Source organism: Orbilia oligospora (assembly GCF_000225545.1).
Source record: "Orbilia oligospora ATCC 24927 unplaced genomic scaffold scaffold00078, whole genome shotgun sequence".
NCBI classification, from domain to species: Eukaryota; Fungi; Ascomycota; class Orbiliomycetes; order Orbiliales; family Orbiliaceae; genus Orbilia; species Orbilia oligospora.
Window position 1 is genome coordinate 336,693 of NW_011645635.1, and position 13,230 is coordinate 349,922.

General features: G+C 45.8%; 4 protein-coding genes across 4 annotated transcripts; 2 read left to right on the forward strand and 2 right to left on the reverse strand.

The window, feature by feature from the left end:
• Positions 1–1,083: 1,083 nt before the first annotated feature.
• AOL_s00078g102 (uncharacterized protein) lies at positions 1,084–2,581 on the reverse strand (the record flags this gene model as incomplete). Its single annotated transcript, XM_011123365.1, has 2 exons — positions 1,084–2,305; positions 2,385–2,581. The coding sequence occupies 2 exons, from the start codon at positions 2,579–2,581 to the stop codon at positions 1,084–1,086; spliced, it is 1,419 nt and encodes a 472-aa protein (XP_011121667.1).
• Positions 2,582–7,801: 5,220 nt separating this feature from the next.
• On the forward strand, positions 7,802–9,115 carry AOL_s00078g103 (uncharacterized protein; the record flags this gene model as incomplete). The annotated part of the gene is made up of 5 exons (XM_011123366.1): positions 7,802–7,889; positions 8,028–8,173; positions 8,568–8,606; positions 8,687–8,785; positions 8,924–9,115. The coding sequence occupies 5 exons, from the start codon at positions 7,802–7,804 to the stop codon at positions 9,113–9,115; spliced, it is 564 nt and encodes a 187-aa protein (XP_011121668.1).
• Positions 9,116–9,498: 383 nt separating this feature from the next.
• AOL_s00078g104 (uncharacterized protein) lies at positions 9,499–10,962 on the reverse strand (the record flags this gene model as incomplete). The annotated part of the gene is made up of 3 exons (XM_011123367.1): positions 9,499–10,353; positions 10,409–10,581; positions 10,647–10,962. 3 exons carry the CDS (start codon positions 10,960–10,962, stop codon positions 9,499–9,501), a joined length of 1,344 nt encoding a protein of 447 aa, XP_011121669.1.
• Positions 10,963–11,615: 653 nt separating this feature from the next.
• Positions 11,616–12,997, forward strand: AOL_s00078g105 (uncharacterized protein; the record flags this gene model as incomplete). Its single annotated transcript, XM_011123368.1, has 3 exons — positions 11,616–11,937; positions 12,007–12,139; positions 12,202–12,997. 3 exons carry the CDS (start codon positions 11,616–11,618, stop codon positions 12,995–12,997), a joined length of 1,251 nt encoding a protein of 416 aa, XP_011121670.1.
• Between the last annotated feature and the right edge of the window lie 233 nt (positions 12,998–13,230).

Sequence of the window (13,230 nt, forward strand, 5' to 3'; positions counted from 1 at the left end):
GAGGGGGGTTGTCGGTTGTCGGTTGTCGGTTGTTTCTTCGATGTAAGGGGGTTGATGTTATTTAGCTTTCCAAAGCTAGGTAGTCAGCCCTTTTTTGGAAGGGTTTCGTCGTTGCACGACAGATGATGGGAAACCTGCCGTGTGACCACCATGCGCCCTTCAACTCATTACCTACCCACGCTATGGAAGTATGTATGCGCCGGGGAATGCTGTTTCTACCTCATGGAGGGAAAAAGTCATGAAGATCACAGCCGCAGAGATCGTTGTCGGTGAGGAATTCACCAAATGCAGCTGGGGTTAGCAAGAGATCTCAATCGCAAGTAATCACAAGGGAACTCCCTATCCTCAAAGGGAAAATATATCTTCAAGACCCTTACAGATGAGATGATATGATTCTTGTAGTCCAAAAAAAGGAGGTAGAACACTCTCTGAACGAAGTGTTCTTTTTTTGTTTTCCCTTCCAATTCCATTCACAAAATCCTAAACCCGCCAAAAAATATAAATACACCCAGAAATAGGGAAAAGGCCCCAAAGTAAATGGTGATATCAAAAACAAAGAAAGGGACAACGTGACACAGGAATAACACCGAAGGCAAAATGCTGAACTTGCTAGCTTGTGTATAAACAATGGCTGCAAAAAGATATTTCAAAAGTCATAAAAAAGGCTTGAGGGATATGGCTAAGCGGAGTAGCGCAGGGGAGAGCGAAGTGTGACTGCGTGAGCTACAAAGGGAGGTGGGTATAGATGTAAACAATACGAGCCACGTTCGAGGGGAGTATGGAGAAAGTGAGAGAAGAGATGGAGAGGAGGTGGAGAGGTGGAGACATAGATCGACGACCTTGTGTAACCTCAAAGTCATATGATGAGCAAATACCATTTCAATAGAGAGTGGGAGAGACCAAAATCTCTCGACATGTCTGGCAAGAGTATCTTTTAGCCAGTTCTGAGATAGCCCAATAAAAGAGAGGAAAGAAAAAGAAAGAGCCACGGCAACACCATCTAACAGACAACGAAAGGAAAAAAGAACGTAAGCCCAGGTCATTAATTTAACTGAAACGAAAGCAAACAAAAGAGGCGCAATATCAACGAGTACTCGATGCATTGGCGTTGGCAAGACCAGCTTCAAGGGTACTCGGTGTTGGCTCCTCAGGAGCAGATGGGTTGGCACCACTGTTCGAGCGACCACGCCTGCTAAACCGATCGAGGAAAGCAGGCGGGCCGTTAGAGGATGCTTGTTGGGTCTCAATATTACCCGCATTCGGAGCGGGCGTATTGCCAGCGGCGTTGGAGTTAGGGTCGGTATTGCGACCGAATGGATTCCAACGAGTTTGTCGGGGTGTACGTCGGGTTCTCTGGGGTTCTGGTCGGCCCCGTCGGCCATTACGGTTGGCATTGTTCGGGTTCGAGGGCATCAAATAGGCTTCAGCTCTATACCACCAAGTACTAATCGGACTTCTGTTGAGCTCAGCAGCCTGTTGACGTCTTCGCTCACGAGCCTGTTCCTCGGCTTCGATCTCAGCTTCGGTCCGAGGCTTGGGAACATAGTAGTCGGCTTTGCACAGCGGACAGCAGGCACGGCGAGCGGTTAACCAAGGGTCGATACAAGCAGTATGGAAAGCATGACCGCAAGTCAAGCCACGAACGTCGTCAGAATCTTCGAGGTTATCGATGCAGATTGCACAAGTATCGCCACAACTATTGGCCATATCGGCGGGGAGAGCTGGCATCGGTTCGTCGTCGTCGTGTTCACCTTCATGATCGCTGTGCTGGTTAGATGCAACCCTTTGGATTTCCGCCGATGACCTTTGGTTTGGTGTCAGTGTAGCTGTAGTAGGGGTCGTGCCAGTGGTGGTGGTGGTAGTAGTAGTAGTAGTAGTAGGGACAGTAATAGTCGGCTGAGCTGGAGTTTCAATCTGGTCAGTTCGGCGATCCTGGTCCTGGGATTCTCGTTCATGTGTAACAGGTTTTGTCGGGTCGGCAACGGGTTCAGGGATTTTAGGTAGAGGCGAGGCGGGAGGGTCGAGGTCGGTCTGTGTCTGGGTGGCGACAACGGGAGCAGAGCCATCTGTAGGAGCAATTCCACCAGCAGTCGGAAGTCCCATAACTTCGCGATTTGCACGCCATGTTTTGTATTTGGTGACTGGAAACCTCTCGTTGACTTCGTCGACGGTCATGAGTTTCTTCTCTCTTCTTCTGCGATGAGGTCGAGCACCGAGTGCTTGAAGGTCAACTTCGTCGACACCGTTGGCCCTAGCGCGGTTCCTTGCATTGTACCTGAAGCAGTACTTGACACCGACAATGATCCTAGATTCCCGATTGAGGGAGACGACGGTTAGAGTCTCCAGATAGAGAAACAAAGATGCAGGAGGCGAGGGTTAGTTACCAAAGATTCGTAAATACAACACCAAATCCCAGCGCTACAAAGAAGAGCAGGGGCGAATTTTGGGTGCCTCCACCACCACCACTAGCGGGTGTGTTGGTCGCAGTTCCAATAGAAGTTTGTACCAGGCTAGGTAGGGTTGAAGTCGGGTGAACGGTGACGGTAGAAACCGGCGGGAGGGAGGATACATCCTGCGACATGATTGGAGATGAGGATGGCGATGGCGATGGTGATGAGGTTTAATCACCAAGGTTCTGTTGAAAGAGAAGAGGAGAAGAAGGAGGAGTAGGAAGAGGAGGGAGGAGTGTTAGAAGAGGAGGAGGAGGAGGAGAGAGGGTAGGTAGGGAGGGAAAAAGTGTTGCGGTGGGAGTGGAGGGAGACTGACAGTCCCCGGTTCGGTCCAAGGTCGAATTTGAGCGATCGAGGAGTTCCCAGAACCACTCTAAGGCCGAGTTTCTGTTATCATGTGTCGGAAGAAGTTGAAGAAGGTTTAGTATCCGATGATATTTTATTTTATTTTATTTTATTTTTTGAAAAAGAGAGAGAGGAGTAGCGATGGTTGTTCAGAGATCAAGACCGGGACCAAGACCGAGCAAGATCAAGATCAAATCAAATCAGATGAGATGATGGGAAAGGAAAGAGAGGTTGGTTCTTTTTAAGAGAATTGGACTCAAACTAAAAAACTAAGAACGAGAACGAGAGCAAGAGCAAGAACAAGAACAAGAACCCAGAACGAACCAGGGCAGAACCGGACCAGGGCTGGGCTGCGGGTTGGATTGGATTGGATCGGGCTGGGCTGGGCTGGGTGGGCTGCTAGTTGGTTATGTAGCTGGCCGGCTGAGACGGGAACTCGGACGGCAAAGGATAAAAGATCAATCGAATCGAATCGAATCGTACGAGCTGATATAATACACTTTGAGTATAAGTGAAGATGTCGATGTCGATATCATATCATATCAATCTAATTTGATTTCGAATTCGTCCTAAGGAAGAACTTGTAGGAAGGAGGAGAAGAAGAAGAAGTATCTAGATCAGGAGAGATCAAAGAAAATAAATAAATTTAAATAAAATCAGGTAGCTCAGCTAGTTATATTATGTATCAGAAACAACCTCTTCAATGTCTGCAATCAATCAATCAATCAATCAACCAATCCATCAATCAATCAATCATCCATTCAGTCTCAAAAAGAAAAGAAGAAAAAGGAAATAAAGAAAGAAAGGGACTGCTGAAGTTAACTGGTAACACCGCCTGTAACAATCGCTAACTAGTTTTCGATCAAGCTCTCCAGTTTGAAATCTTTTCGAAACCGCAGCCGGACGGACACTGCCCAATCCAGCCCAGCATTTCTGACTTCACCACACTCTGCACTCTATCAATAATATTACTTGTTATTATAGCGGACGATATGATACGATAGAAGGTATGTTTGATATCTCTCTCTCTTCTTTTTTTTTTTTTTTTTTTTTTGAAACCAAATCGAATTGAATGTTCTAACATTTTGTCCGTAAACATATCATAGAATATATGTTATCACCGTCGAAACCGTCCGGTGTAATTTTAATGTTCGAGGTCCGAATCCGAATCCAAATCCGAATCCAAATAATTTTTTATTATTTCCAAATCCGCGACCCGGCAGTATGGACGGAAACTCTATCGGTTCCTTTCTGCTGTAACGCAAGGAGGATGCCCTTTTTTTATATTTACTTATTTGCTTGAGTACTTTTGAGCACTCAAGTAAGTATGTATCACGATTCTGCATATATGTATCTGCTGAGCTGCGGGGAGGCAAGACATCAAGAAAAAGAGACAAAGAAGCAAAGACCCGGCCCCCCTCTGGGCCGTCAATCATATCGAGTATGGTCAAGTTGAGTTAAGTATTGCATCGCAAGTAAGTCAGTCAGGCAAGTTCCCAAGAAAACCTCCAAGTCTTCGTTTCAGGGATCTTAATCGAGGTCTTGGGCTGAGAAATGCACCTTCCACGAACGCCATTAGGACCATTTCACAATCTGCAGCCTCCGGTTCCAGCTTTTCCGTAGACGATATCAGATAATTGATTTTATTTACTGACCTCCTTGACTTATTCTTACACGAACAAGGCGGCTTAGTACGCATATATTATATAGGTAAGTATAAAAAGTGTATCCCCTCTTAGGAAATCGAATTCCCTATTCCTGTCATCATGCGGGCTATTTTTGAGGCTTTCCCGCTAAATAGCTGAGGTTCCACTCGAGGAAATAGCTAATCGCAGCAGTCGCTGGCTCTGCCGTCGCGTATCACGCTGACAGTTTGACATTGCGCCTTCCATTGAACCCTTTCTTTTCTTTTCCTTTTCCTTTTCTTTCCTTTCCTTAGCTTTTCTTCCCTCATGTCATATCATATCATATCATATCATGCCATGTTTTTTTTCTAAAAAAGAATAAGGTCGACTTCAGGACCTATTCGGCCCGCAAAAGAGCCGGTGAAATCGGAAAATCAAGACCTTGTCGGTGCATGACCCCGCTGTCTATGTCTGCTGTGTATGTATCCGGTGCAGTGGGGTCCTGGCATCTTCTGACTCTTGCGACGGTACGCACCAAAAAAAAAAAAAAAAAAACATTCAAGATGAAAGACAGAAACTTTTATTTTAAATTTTGCCTGCCGAAAGAGCCTGGTGACCGAGTTCCAGATAAAGCTATCGACTCGATCCGCCCAGCTTGACACCCGGAGCTGCCCAGCCAATCACAGAATTGCACCCTGGTTCACTTTCTTTCCACCCTCTTTTTCATTGTATTGTATTCTGTGCTATCATGATTCAATTCAATGCGGGGGGCCACGAAAGGATCCCACACTGCTGCATGCTCCTGATGATTATTATTGTTCTGTAGACTACTACACTACTACGACTATAGCTATAATCGAAATTAGTCTTTCGAATTCTGTTTTCGCAACTTGTGACACTCACCTGAGCCCCAAACAGAAAAATGACGACACTGGTGTGTAACGGGTGCTTCGGCAGGCTTGACATACCAAACTGAGGAACGGAGGCCATTCGGGTACCTTTTTTTTCTTTCTTTCTTTCTTTCTTTTATACCCTTCTTTAATTCTTGCACATACTTTTTTCTCATTAGCAACCAACCAGTAGAAGAAGATCCGGCTTGCGCCGTTTGACTTTTTATTTTTTATTTTTTGTTTTCTTTTATTTGTTTTGTTCTATCAAAATTGATAATGGTGACATAATCGGATTCCGATTACGCCAGAATGGTGTCGACAAACCGTGCGCACGAGGCCAACCAAGCCAAGATTTTTTAATTTTTAATTTTTTACACACTCGGAGCGCTCGAGCTCAGTTAGAGTTTATCGAAATTAACAAATTTAATTTTTTCTTTTGACATTTGATTCCAGAGGAGATGTAGAGGCCTGCTGTATACACAGTAGGTAGGATTCCCGATTAACTTGTTCACCTAGAAAGCAGCCTAAATCCAGGTATCTCGATTCTTCCTCATTCAGAAATCCCATAGTATCGATTGGGAACCCTTCGTGCCAGTCTACCGAGGATTAACGGAGCTTGGCTTCCCCGCGCATAGCGCAAAAAGCTTACTTTGGGAAGAATCGTACATAATATATCCCGCATCTCTCTTTATCTGTGCGAAGAAAAACCCCCCGCATGCGCAGCAGCAATTCATGAACTCGCCACTGCAAGACTACATATGTAGCTAGTCGACTTTACTGAGACCTGATTTTGAAAAGAGAGAGAGAGAGAGAGAGAAGAAAAAACCTGCATGAATGCATTTGATTGTATGTATGTAAGAGCTCTACTCGACAATCTACCAAGTCTGAAGCATTGCCTGCATGTGATAGATATCAATTGCACAAGATAATACATACTTAAGTACTTACATATGTATAATCCAATATCATTTACCAAATACGTATAGACGTCCCTGCTGCTACAGATCTAAGCCCTCTTCTTCCCCAATATTAATGGTTTCGGATGGAATCCCCAAACTCCATGACGAATCCGCTGTAATCGACTTGCATATAAACCCGCTCTTTGACCTGTATGCAAAACTTGTACGGTTTCTTAGCCATGGAAAAGCCAAGCCAGCTAGGTTAATAGCTAGTCTTACTTAGCTAGGGCGGGTAAAATCCCACAATCGTTCAAAGCGATGGTTCCTCTCTCCTGGGACCTCCGGGACCTTCTGCTGCAGGGGTTCGATCGTATAGAAGTTTTCCTTTCCATACATACCTTTCATACATTCCCCGATTGAATGGTAGTGGTAAGCTTAAAAAAAGAAGAATGTTACCAAAAGGATTTGGGGGGTACACGGTAGGGTGGTAATGAGGCTGAGGAGAGTTAGATAGATAGCTAGCCTTGCCGGGTATACCGGATCAAATGGTCGTCGAAACATCGAGAGAGCGAAGGAAGATACGCATCTACTTAAGTATCTAACAAGGGTTATAAAGACACCCACGTATATACGCGGAGAACACTACCTAAGTCCATGTACTTACTATGTCCTGATGTATGTATGTACCACGTTTTTTGTTTCTTCTTGAAGGGGGGTTTGCCTCCGGATGAACCTCGAGACGTGGGTTTTCGTTTTCTTGGGAGACACATCGTTTTCTCCACAATTTCTCCATCTCGACCCGTTTAGACTGACTCGAGGAAGAGAGATGTGGAGTTTTTTGGTTTTTTTTTTCTTCTCCTCCCATGAGAGAATATAGTATGAAGAAGCCCGGGGGGGCAAATGGCTTCGTTCGTATATATACGAAGTCTGCAGACGATGTGGATATAATGGAGCCCTTTACCTTTAAGCTAGAGTGGAGGGGCTAAAGGTTCGCCCTGCAGCCGTTTTATCCAGTGCAATCAATGCATGCGCATCGAATGGAATGGAATGATCGATCGAATTCAGATTGGATGGGTTCAGATGGTATCTTCGATGTTGAAAACAGTGCAATCCGATCATGACCCCGGTCTTTTCCTCATAACATATCTATAGACTTAATTAAAAATGCTAGATATGAGGTAGCTCGAGATCCTTTTCGATGGAGAACCACTATATCGTCGGGGCTTTTTAGAGTATTTAGCCGATAACTGTAATTCGGAAGGGTTTCAATGGAGATAGATATATTTCTTTATAAATTTATACTCAAAAAGACCCTTCTTTATTGATATTTATGATCTTCAAACTACACCGACTTTGTTTGATTTAGTACTCCTAGGGCTCTTATCGAAATAGGTTTTAAAAGAAGGATCTGTATTGTAAGAATTCAAACTCTGTGTCATGCTCGAGGAGAGCACCTTGCAATTTGTATATAAAAATTCAATACAAACTTCAAGAAATCCCCCATCTCAAAGCAAGAACCACTCCACCCATCCTCGTACTTTTGTTCACAAAAACACATCCCGTGACTCAATACTCCGGCTTCCAAATAAAACATGGCCGCCGCTATCGTAACCGAGAAGCCGCTCTCAAACCCGTCGAACCCTGTCGTCTTCTTCGACGTAGCCCTGGGAGGAATGAATGGTTGGTGGAGCATCCCATCCCATATGCGACGCGCACAGAGAGAGTTTGCTTGTCATAGCACCGGAAAATATACAACAATAACAACACAGAACATCACTGGCTAATACCTTGCTTTTTTGCCTTGTGCGATATTTCTAGGCGAACCTCTTGGACGTATAAAGATTGAACTCTTCGCAGATGTTGTCCCGCTCACCGCAGAGAATTTCCGACAGTTCTGCACTGGTGAGTCGAGGAATAGTATGGGGCGACCGCAAGGGTACAAAGGATGTAAATTTCATCGTGTGGTACGTCTACTTCTTCTTTTTATTTATTTATTTATTCTTCCGAGACATATCTGGTTTCAAAAATCTTGTGATTGTCATTACTTTTTCTCCCCACTTCTTCTATCTATCGGAATTATGCTCGGGAATGTGGATGAGGGTATATATCATACCGGCGTTTCTTTAGCTCCGTGGTCGTCGGTGTAACAGAAAGAGTCCTCACAGTACACTGGAACTCCTGCCGCCTCCTTCCATAGGCAAATGTTTTCCGTCTGTGCAACTTTGAATTCATCTATCTGCAAGATTCATCCTTCTGCGGAATCTCAATCAAATATCCAAACACAAATGAATGACAATAATAATAATAAAAAGAAACGCGGAGTTTGTGACTAACCTTCCTCAATTCATTGTCGGACAGATCAAAGGTTTCATGATCCAAGGAGGCGACTTCTTAAACGTACGTAACCCACAAGTCAAACTAATTCTCTCTCTTTTTTTTTTTTTTGGCTCAGCTCTGCTAAAACCCGGTAACACCAGGGCGATGGAACCGGTGGAACATCGATATATGGAACCCGTCATTTCAAAGATGAGAATTTCGTCAAGAAACACGAAGCGGCTGGAATTCTTTCCATGGCGGTACGCGTAACACCCCTCCCTTTTCTTCTATCCACCCATCTATCTAAACATAAAATCTAAAACAATTCATTTAACGACTATATTGATTAACTGATTAATTTGAAATCGAGTTTGCTAATGTTATTCTCGAGATTACAGAACTCGGGACCGGATACAAATGGATCGCAGTTCTTTATCACCGCCGATGCAACGCCGCATCTAGATAACAAGCATGTCGTGTTCGGACAAGTCGTCGAGGGTATGGATGTCGTGAGGAAGATCGAGAACGCCAGAACAATTCTTGATCGTCCGACTTCGGATTTGGTTATCACGCAGTGTGGGGAAATGTGAGCGGCCAACTTATATTGGAATGCATAGGTGGTAGTAACTGGGTAGCCGTTTTCGATTCGAGAACGAAATAATATTTTGGTAAAAAGGGGAAAGAATCGAGATTATATCATTATTCTAAAGCAAAAAGAAGAAGAACTGTAGTTTTACACTCTCAAAAAGCTAATGGACATCACCCCAATATATTAATTATAGTTAGGGTAAAAGCTCGAACTACTGGTGCCATGGTGATGTATTTCTTTTTCTCCCCGTTCCCACAAATACACAGATAAAGAAATTGCGGCGCAAAACAGAAGAAGAAAAAGAATCCCAAGCAAAATCCAAATGTATGTGTCGCTCGAATCATGAAAAACCTATTACTACAGATACATCCCCCTTCCCTCAACTTACTTCCTCACAAGCGCCACACCGGCTGATAGTTCACCGGGTAGCTCCTCTGCGCCCAGATCGATCATCTTGTTGATTGTCCATCCGATGCCAAGGAGCATACCGATGGTAAATGTAACAAACAATACGAAGGGAACACTAACGTCCTTCTTTTGGCAAGCGTTTCCACCCCAGTAGGTGGTCTTGTTCGCTCCACCAACCTTAACAACCGTTGGCGTGCAAATACAGCTCCAGCAATTTGACTGTGTCGTGGACTTGATGCAATTACCACGGCCATTACAGTTGTTGGTGCGGTTTCCACAGACATCACGATTTTCGAAACATCCTGGTCTCGGACGGGCGATCTTGTTGGTGTTCTTTTGGAGCGGGGTGACAACGGACGTATCCTCTTTGTTTGAAGCGAACTTGGGTTCGGTGTTTGGAACCAGGGGCGCCTCCTTGCGCTTTGATTTCTTGATGTCAAAGCTGCCGACGAAATCCACGTTGTCGCTTCGCTTTGTGGTTTTGGAGTCCACTGGGATCAAACCGACGACTGATGGGTACTCGCCAGTCGCCTTGACGACCTGGTTGAGGATTCTACCCATAAGTTTCGAAGCGACCTGGTACTTTTGAGAGTTGGTGCCGTCCTTGCTGGCGATAGTCGATAGAGAGCCAATGTGAATGAAGATTGTGGCCTTTTCGGCGATAACTTGTTCGATAGTCTTCTCGGCAAGAGATTTTAGAACCATGTATTCTTCGAAAAAATCGATATCACTGGCTTTTTTCTTGTTGAATTTGGAGGCATCGGATTTGCCGACGGCGGATTCAAAGTTGGACCATTCGTTGTAGTCTGCGGATATTTCGATTCCAGTTTTCTAGACCGTATATTAGGCGTGGTACTTTGTGGGCAATTTGTCCAATTTGACTTACTCGAACCGGTGAGACGACGTCTACGAAGCCACCTTTAGCGTTGCTGTATAGTGACTTCTCTTCCGACTCCATCATATTCCCAGCTTGCGATTCTAGTTTCTTAAGCAGAGTACCCACGTCGGTAAACGGCGGCGAGTCCTCGATTTCGAATGTAGGCGTTTCAGTCCAAAATGCTGTTGCCCCTCCGGTTAGCCGTTCAATCGCCAATCCACAAGCCTAGGGACGGAATTCCCTTTACCATCTGGACTCCCAACCCCTCCAACCGTCACTACTACAGTACCATCGACATCGGTTTTCTCAATCCATGACCTATGAGAAGAGCTGGATACCATCTGCAGCTTGTAGATATTGACGCCATCACCGATTGTATGATACTGCGAAAGGCCGAGCCTGGCGGCCAGGGACAACCGGGTCTCGATATGTGTCAAGATTTCGACCTTTGATGTTCTGCCTGTCGAATGTACATTCGGCCATGTGTAGAAGGGGGCATTTTCTGCCCATGTTGGTTGCAGACTAATTAAAGCCGCGAGGGTGGAGAGGAAAGTGGCCTTCATGGCGGGTATGGTGGAGGTTGGGATTCGAAGACGCGAATCAAGAGCCGCGGACGAGTTGAACTATAAACTATCGTACACCGGTTGGTACCTTAACTTCCAAACTCCCGTTGCAGTCCTCCAACGATGTCGGTAGTACCTGTGTATATATCCGTATCTTAGTAGGCGACCAGTCGTCAGTGGTATCTGTTCCAAAGTCCAGTCCGTGATTGTAGTCGTGTACAATAGTATAGTATAAAGTAGTGGTCGTCGTGATGTGATGACGATGGCAGGAATGGCAAGTTCCGCGTGGAAGGCAAAGCCCCTGTCTGGCTCTGGCTCTGTTCGGGTTGTGTCAAACGCTTCGCTGCCTCAACCTCTGGCCACTGTCAGTCCAGCACACATGCACCTAGACACAGCCAGCTTCTACCAAAAAACCTCCATCAAAACCGCAGCCTCTCCAATATTCCAGCTATTACCAGACCATCTCCAGCTTCAACAGGCGACTAGGCCAGCTCGCGTCTTCCATGTCCGATTAGCAGTGTTCTTTCTCTGTTAAATGCCCCGCTTACCGTCGTCGATACTGTCGCTTGTGACTACCCGACGCCACAGTCCGCCCCTGGACTTTCTCGTAACAAATATCCCGATATAGACCCCATCCTTTGAGCTCTAGACGGATGTTCAGCTTCCTACGGACCTCGCGATCACTGTGGAAAAGTCGGCGGTCCCAGAACCCAGAATTAAGGTTCTACCGGGTGACTTTTGCACCCTATCTCTCGTTTCGACAATGGGGTCGTCCTGTTGTCGCCCTCGGAATGGCCGGCGGCTTCGTCTACTACAATAGCGATATGTTGGAGAAATCTTTTTCAAAAGGACCGTTTTATATCCCCTTATGGTTTGCGTCGAGCAAAGCTGCACCCTTGTACGAAGTAGATGGGCCCGAACATAAAGAATACACCGCCTTGATGAGAGATTCCAATCGGCGGGTAGGTGCTGAAGGTATGATTATCTTATAGGAGATAAGCTACTATGGGAACATGATGCTTACAAGGTCCGCTGTTTTTCTAGATGTTGTTCTACATGCGGTTAAAAAACGGGTTATGGCTTCACCCCTTGATATGGGCCAATGGGAAGGATTCGCCAGTCCGTTCTGGATGACATTCCGTCTCGCTGCCCCCGGAGTCACATGGTCGCGGAAAAAGTCAGTGTTTCTCTATCCTTACTCTATAACTTCTACGGATTCTTTAGCTAACTGTGCTGTAGTCTTGCAATTTCATTTTCAGGCATTGAAATCGTCGACCGGCCTGTATCAAATCGGAACCTCATGCGCTTCAACTGCATCGTCTACCCACGAGCTGCTGCTCTTAGCATGCAATCAACTTTTAATTCCATGTACAGCTCTATCAGTCAGGCGGTCTGGCCGGGCGAAGTAATTACTCCACTAAAAACGAACCCGCCCAAGAAATCAGATTCCCCAAAGAAGGAACAGCAAAGATTAGACGTCCCTCTTCTCCCTTCTGGGGCTATAATGGCTATCCATGAAGCAGCCGAGAAGGGAGCTGTCACAATGTACAAAGAATTGTCTCGTGACTTTCAAAAGAATGCGCCTCCCCCACCGAGAGGATGGATAGTTGCGGACGGAACAGTCCGCCTGGTTGGCACGGAGCTAGTATTAATTCTTGATTTCCGGGTCGCCTTCAACCCAAAGAATTTTGACCAGCATTATGTCTACGAATTGAGTCCGAGGCACCATACCCCAAGATTGGGCATGAATATTCACACCTTCGAAAAGCCCGGCCTGCCACCACCTAGACCTCCGCCAAAACAGCCCCAGAAGAAACCACAGAAGGGACCGCAGAAGCAGCTGCAAAAGCAGCAACACCAGATACCCGAGCAGGAACAACCGCCGCCGCCACAGTCGCCGCCGGAGAATGAACCACTTCAGAAGCCAACGGTCCCTGTTGAAGCACCAGACGGCCCTCCTGAACAGCAGCAACAGCGGCCACAAGAGGGGCCACGGCCGCAGCAGGCAGAACAAGAAGTACCGCGGAAGCGGTAACAAGGAGTCTACTGCCTTTCCTTCCTGTGCCACCCTTGAACAGCGAGGTTTTCATCACCGCTCTGTCTTAGTACCCCGGAGTAAAGCGGCTGCTTGTTGTTACTAAGTATACGAACGTTTCTACTTCTTGTTAATATTGTACATTTTTTTTCCTTTTCGACTTAAAGCCTGGGGATTCTCCGACCCTCTGTTCGTCTTTCTGGTATTCTGGCGTTTGATAGGGCTGTTCACTT